Source organism: Phaethon aethereus (genome assembly GCF_964289735.1).
Source record: "Phaethon aethereus genome assembly, chromosome: 7".
Lineage (NCBI taxonomy): Eukaryota > Metazoa > Chordata > Aves > Phaethontiformes > Phaethontidae > Phaethon > Phaethon aethereus.
Window position 1 is genome coordinate 22,173,621 of NC_138583.1, and position 6,813 is coordinate 22,180,433.

Sequence of the window (6,813 nt, forward strand, 5' to 3'; positions counted from 1 at the left end):
GCTTGGGCTTCCAGAGCCTCCTCCTCGGGAGCAGGAAAGGCCGTGCACCCCGGGTGCAAACGCTCCCAAAGCCGCACCCCCCCTTACCAATCATTAATCACCCCCGGGCCAGCAACACAAGCAAGCGGCGAGCAAGCAGGGAAAGGCCAAGTGTCCGCAGCCCCGCGGGAGCAGCGGGAAGTGGTGCTGCCCGCTGCCCTGTGGTGGCCGCTGGCTCTCCGACCACCCTCCCGGTGGAGGCGGCCAGTCCTGCACGCGCTGCCCTCTCCTTCAAGGAAGGTCGCTTGGCCCTGGGCGCGAGAGGCTCTGCCTGCCGCTGGGAGCTGCTGGGCTACGTGTGAGGTGGGAGGTCTGCAGAGGAGCTTCTGCCTGGCCAGCACGGTAGTCTTCATCCCTTCGCCATGCGGCACAAGGCGTTTTGGAGTGCCCTGGAGTACACCTGCCGATTGCTGGGCATCTCCACTGCAGCAGGTAAGAGCGAGCTCTCTTTTTCTTTGGCGCTAAAAGGCACTGAGTGGGTCTCGGGACCCCTGAGCTGTATCCCTGCCTCTGGCCAGTTGCAGCTGCTGCCCCATTCTATGAGGGGGAGAACGAAACTTGCTCACTTCTGCTTTGGGACCCAGGGAGGGAGGGTGCCGGGTGCCTGGCCAGGCTCTTTCCAAATGCTGTGGGAGGCATAGTGAGACATCAGAAAGGAAAAGCCAGCACTCAGTACGGCAAAGGACAAGCTAAACCACAAGAGGAAGAGAAAACTAAAATATATTCTTGTAAAACAGTGAATGTTTTACATTCAAACACAGGCAAGATGTGAATGAGACTGAAAAGCAAAATACTTATGTCTGTGCAAAACTGCCAGGCTGCTCTGTGGGATGTGAAAATGAAGGAGGAGCTCCTTGAGCTGTGCACAGGGAGGTGTCCTGTGCCAGGCAGGGTGGAGAGGTCCCAGCCATGGTGGCCCAGCTACTGCCAAAGTGCTGCTCTGCCTCTCTAGCAACCCATCAGGGAGCAGGCTCGGGCAGCGGTGCAGGTTATAGCTGCAGTACAAACATCATAAATTCACCCACCTGGCTAGTTGCATCCTCCCACCTGCTGCCAGGGGCTGCTTGGGACCAGCGTCCTCTGCTTTGGTGACACATCCAAGAGCTTGGTTTCTCATGAAACGCAGGTGTGTTGAGCCAGCTGTCGCAGGCACAGTGCCTCACCCAGAAGGACTGAGCTGTGGTGAATAACCCTCTCACATGGGGCATATCTGTATGGGACATGGGGAAACAGCTAACGCATAGGGCTCGGGGGTTCACTGTGGCACTGCTGCTGACTCACTGTTATGGGACAGGACAGGCAACACTCCCTGCCTCAGTTTCCCCATCAGTAAAGCAGAGATCAAAGTGCCTGGTTTGTCTAAAGGCTGGAGGTGTGAACCGGAGGTTCCTGGTGAGACGTGACTTGAGGTGGTGCTTGTGGTTCCTGTGTGAAATTCCCCTGGGAATTTCAGATTTTGGACATGACCGAGTAGGTCACAGCAGGCCCTCCTACATTTCTATTTCCGTTATCAACTACAGACACCCAGGAGAGACAATTTGCTCAAGTCAGGGGCAAAGTAGAAAGCACACAGGTCAGCTGAAGAGAGCATAGGTCCACAAGGACACCCAAAGCCCAGCTGGGACGCTGGAGGCTGTGCTGAGGAATGTGCCTTAAAGAACAGGCAGAGATTTGAGTCTCTGAGTTTATACAAACTCCCAGTAGGTAAGTTCACATCATGATGAGACTGCAACTGATAGGAGCTGGGACACAGCTTTAACCAGCAAATGCAAATCTCTTCCTTTCTCCACCCCTAGCCCTCTTGGGCCCACCGAGACCCATGCTGGTCATATTCACTCTTAAAGCTCCAGGGAAATCATAGAGACCTTCCTGGGAGAAAACATGAGCTTGTTGCCATGGGAAAACTAAAGCTATAACAGCAAAATTGAAAGTAGCTTACAATTTGGAAGTGCAATATAATCTCTCTCTCTCCTCCTTGCCCTCTTTTCATCATTTTAGTTCTTGAAACGAGCAGTGCAGTCACCTCTCTGCTGAGCATCACAGGGCGTAGACAGCTGCAGTACCAATCTCTGTGCTTTTCTATAGCTCTGATGCCTTCCCAGCATCACCTGACTTTCCCAAAAGGCCGGTGGAGAACGGGAGGTGCCTGTGTTTTATTCTCTATGTGTCTCAATGGAACAACAGCTTGATGCAGTGTTTAGTGCCTGATGAGGTGTATGAGGTTTTTGCATGAAATGGAAACCATGCAGAAGAGAATCCCATGGGGTTTTTTTGAAAAAAAAAAAATATGGAAGGGAGAGGAGAGTGCATCAGCCTCACTAATTGATTGTGAGAAGGCCCAGCCAGCTCCATAAGCTGCCTGCAAACACAGAAGGTTGCCCACATAATATAACCCCCCCCTTCCCCCAGGATCCCAGAGTGCAATGGCTGTCTGCAACGGTGGGGTACAGGGTTTCTGTGCGTGAGAAATCAGTCAGCCCCACGACTTGCTGCAGTGTTTGGGGAATCTCTGTAGTTCAGAGATTTGAGGCCTTGTGATTTCTGCATGTAGGGAGAGAGACCTTACTCATTTCTTAATTCTCATGCTTTCAACCATTTAATTCCTAATCATGTGCCTTTAGCCACATGGTTTGGATAAGATCCAAATTAATGCAGCAACTAGTCCAAACAAACACCTCGGAAACAGCTCTTTGCTCCTTGCAGATTCTTCATCCAAACAGCTTTGTGGATAAAGCAGAAGCTGTGCAAAATCAGGAAATCTCCCCATCCAGAGCAGAGACTCGAGCGTAACAGCTGCGCTGTTGAATTCTACATTCATCCACGGGGAATGAATGGATGAATGAATGAATTCTGCATTTGCAGGGAAGATTATAAAGAAGCCTTCTCAATCACGAGATGCAAAGAACAATACTCTGCATGTAGGATTTCACAGCTCACACAGTTTCACAGCCCTCTGGTGAGACTGATTTCCCCACGCTTCTGCTTGGGGCTGGAGAGGCAGCCTCCACGGAACAGGGTGGTGCGTGGGCCCCATGTGTTCTCCCAGCCGACAGCGGCCAGCTGCTGCAGGTGACACAGGGACATCGGAGAGGACTTGTTCAGCCTGGACTGGAGTGTGGTCAGGCACAGACCCACAGCATCGACCCACCTTGTGGGCTTGATGGACACTGGTCTGCATCCCGGTGTGGGAGCCTGGTACCTTTCTCCAGCTGGGGCAAACCACAGCTCAGATACATGCAGCCAAGTGGCACCTCGAGCCTTGGCGTGCATTAAGCAGGACCAGCAGTGAACTTCCTGAGATGCGCAGGGACCGCTCTGTGAGCTGTGGAGACCTCAAGCACAGACTGAGGTCGTCACAGTGTGGTGACTGCCTAGACCAATTCCCTGGCCATGAGACATGGGCTCTGCTCAGCCCCACGCACTGGCACTCGTGCACTGTGACTGGCCTGTTGTGGACCAACAAACTTGTTGCAGCTGGTGTGAGATGCTTTGTTTCTTCTCCATTTTGGAAACAGTCTTGTTTCCAAACAAGAATTGAAGGATGTTGAAGGAAATTTTCCATCCCCTGAAGCTATTGGCCCCAACGCCCAGTCCAGAGAAGATTTTAGCCTCACTAATGCTCTTAATCCCCCTTAAACTGACTCCCCAGTGTGCTGTGCTGGCTGGGACACTGAGGGGACGTTCACTCCCTGTTTTTAATCTGCCTGCTCCCGTTACATGTTTTTCTGTTTGGCTAGCAAAGGATCTCGACGCTATGGCTACGGCCCTTTGTGAAGGCAGCTGGCACAGTTCCCCAGTCCTGCTGCTGCCCTGCAGCCGCATGTTGGGTGCAGCTGGCCTGGGCAAGCAGGGAGGGGAGGGCAGAGGGGCTGGTGGCACTGGGGGGACCTGGGCAGAGAGGTCCCCGGACCAAGAGGGGACAGAGGTGGATGCAGCAGTGGGAGGGAAGTCTCTGTGGCAGCTGTGATGGAGCAGTGTGGCAGGAGATGGGATGGACACAGGACACCGCGGCTCACCTCCTCCACCTGCCCCCGGCCAGCCGGTATTCCCCGAGCACCTCTCCCCAGCGCATGTAGTGGCAAGACTGCCATGACAGGGATGCAGCTGGGATGGGTTTCTGGGCTGTGTGTCAAGGACAGCATTCAGCTCTGATCCCCCTGGGTTGGTGTGTCAGCATGAATCACTGGTGCGGGCGGTCCTAACGTGCTGCCCAGCATGGGAGGAGCAGCCTCGCCAGGCCCTGGGGGAACCAGGGCATCCATCCCGGGAGCTGATGGGGCACCGGAGACTTGGGAACCAGCCCTGCAGTCAGCATCTTTCCTGCCTTCTCTTTCTAGTGCTGATCGGTGTGGGCGTAGAAACTCTGCAGCGAGGACAGTTCAAAAGCCTGGCTTTCTATCTGCTGTGAGTATTTTTGCCCTTGAAGTCAGAGCTGGCGGGGGTGACATGTTTGACCCCTCCATCATATGTAGCACCAGACTAGACTGCAACAGCAGCAGGGAGCAGTGCCCGAGGCTTTGGGGAATCCAGATCTCCACCTCTAGGTTTTGGATAAGTAAGTTATTTCTGTTAGAGAAAGTGATGCTACTGCATCACTCATGCTACTGCAGACTCAGGCAGTCCAGAGGTGACAATGGCTGCAAGTTGACTCTCTGGGAACAGAAGGGCTTTGAGCTCTCCTTCACAAACCAGCTGAGCAGAGGGTGTTCAGACCCCAGCACACAGACTCTGTTGTGAACTGGATAGTAAATCCTGGCCCTTTATGCCCCTTCTGCCACCTGGAGAGCATACTCAAGCCCAGCCCTGCCCCCCTGACAGCTCCACCTTTCAGTTTTTCAGGGGTTGCAGTTACTGTCTGTGAAGGCTTCTTCTTTATCAGTTTGTTCCTGGAGATGTGCTTCACGTGAGTAGACTCTGTCCAGTCTTCTCCAGCCTTGGTGGGACCTCCCTAAGGCAACTTGCCCCTTGCAGGCAACACCAGACCTAGCTGAGCTGCAAGTGCCAGACCAAAGGTCCTGCCCCTAATGCCATGGCAAGTGCATTCAGGCAGGTGGGAGGTAAGTGGGACCATGTCCACAGCCAATTATACTTGTGTTTTAACCCAAGCTTGTGGCATAATTTGCTGAGCATCAGCACAACAAACCTTGTCTGCAGCATCTGCTTAACACACAGTCCTACAAGGGACAGGGGTTGAGGGAAGAGCCAGATCCACAGGGTGAGCTGCAGCTCCCTCCCAGAGACGGTTCGGAAGTTTAAGTTAAAAATGTAGATTTTTACTTATGTACCTAAGCCTTATGTATTTCTCAGAGGCTGAGCACTTCTGCAGTCTTCTAGCATAAACTCAGAAGCCCTGATAGCTTTGAGGTAACACCTTACTCCAGCTAATAGGCACTCAGCTAGTGGCCAAGTGGGCAAACACACCAAGGAAAGATGGCCTGAGATGCTGACGTCTGGCAGATGTAGCCCCTGGCCTCTCCTCCCCATGAGAGAGGCTCAGGCTTTGATTACCTTCCCTGACCAACACACCAGTTTCCTGGAAATCCAGAGGATCTGGTTTTCGACATCACATCTAGATAGGTGACGATTAGGTCCAAAACTTCTTTCCATGTGCTTGGTGCCCCATCCCCCAAGGACTTCTGTTTCTCTCCCCAGATATCAGCCTGACTCCCTGGCACAGGCTTGCTGGAAGCGAGCTAGACGCCCGGGGAGCTTCCAGAAATTCCTGGGGTACATGCTGCTCTCAGTGGCTTGCTTCCTGCATCCTGTCCTCGTCTGGCATGTCACCATCCCTGGTGAGGAGTAGTAGGAGTAGTGAGGGTGGGGAGTAGTGCAGATGAAAGAGGAGCATGGTCTGTTGAGGGCCAGAGCGGGTGGGGATGTGCAGGGTGCTGGACTGGGTGCAGACAGTGCTGAGCTAGCTAGACCAAGCACTGCTTAGTGAGTTTTTTGCCTTGTCCCAGCCCTCAGCCAACATGACCTTCTCCCCAGGGTCCATGCTGGTGCTCACTGCCTTGGCATACTTCCTGCTGAGCAAGAGGAAGAAGAGCCCAGGGCACAAAGAGTCACATCTCCAGGCAGGACAGTACGTGGACCCTTCAGCCGCCGTGGCAGCCCCAACCACTGCTGGTGACACTGAGCAGACCTACACCTTCCACGGGGCCCAGAGGGAGCAACACCGCTCGCTGCTGGGCCACATGAAGAGCATCCTGAAGGGCAGCAAGGACAGGAGCCCGTCCCTAGCAGCTCCTGCCCAACCAGTGGCCCCACCAGCCCCACGCAAGCAAGTACACTTCCAGGAGAAGGTGGTGCAGATCATTCCTTCTGTCAGCGAGAGCTTGGAGGACATGGAGAGCGAGGCTGAAGAGACCACGTCGGACACAACACCCATCCTCACCCCACCCGATGCCCCCATCATCCTTGCTCCCCTCAGCTCCGCAGGCCTCTTTTGAGCTCTCAGCAGGAACAAGGACAGGGCAGATGTGCTACCCGTGCCACTGGCGTCCCTCCCTGTCGCTCCAGCAGACAAGGAGCCCCAAGGGGTGGCCCTCCTTGCCCTCCCTGCCTCCAAGGTGACAGCGTCACCCCACACCTTGTGACAGGGCCAGTGTTGGCCCCCAGCCCCTGCAGCACCATGCCCAGGGGACAGGCGGTGGTTCAGCCAGGGTGGTGCCAGGACAGTAAGGTTTCTGCTCCCATGGCCTCATGCATGGGTCACCCCTCTGTTATGGCACTGCACCTCACAGCGGCTGCTCCTGTCTAACATCACAGCCGTAG

The 6,813-nt window shown here is 54.5% G+C and overlaps 1 protein-coding gene across 1 annotated transcript; it reads left to right on the forward strand.

The window, feature by feature from the left end:
• Positions 1–401: 401 nt before the first annotated feature.
• On the forward strand, positions 402–6,488 carry TMEM72 (transmembrane protein 72; the record flags this gene model as incomplete). Its single annotated transcript, XM_082002219.1, has 5 exons — positions 402–471; positions 4,377–4,443; positions 4,871–4,942; positions 5,692–5,831; positions 6,028–6,488. 5 exons carry the CDS (start codon positions 402–404, stop codon positions 6,486–6,488), a joined length of 810 nt encoding a protein of 269 aa, XP_081858345.1.
• Between the last annotated feature and the right edge of the window lie 325 nt (positions 6,489–6,813).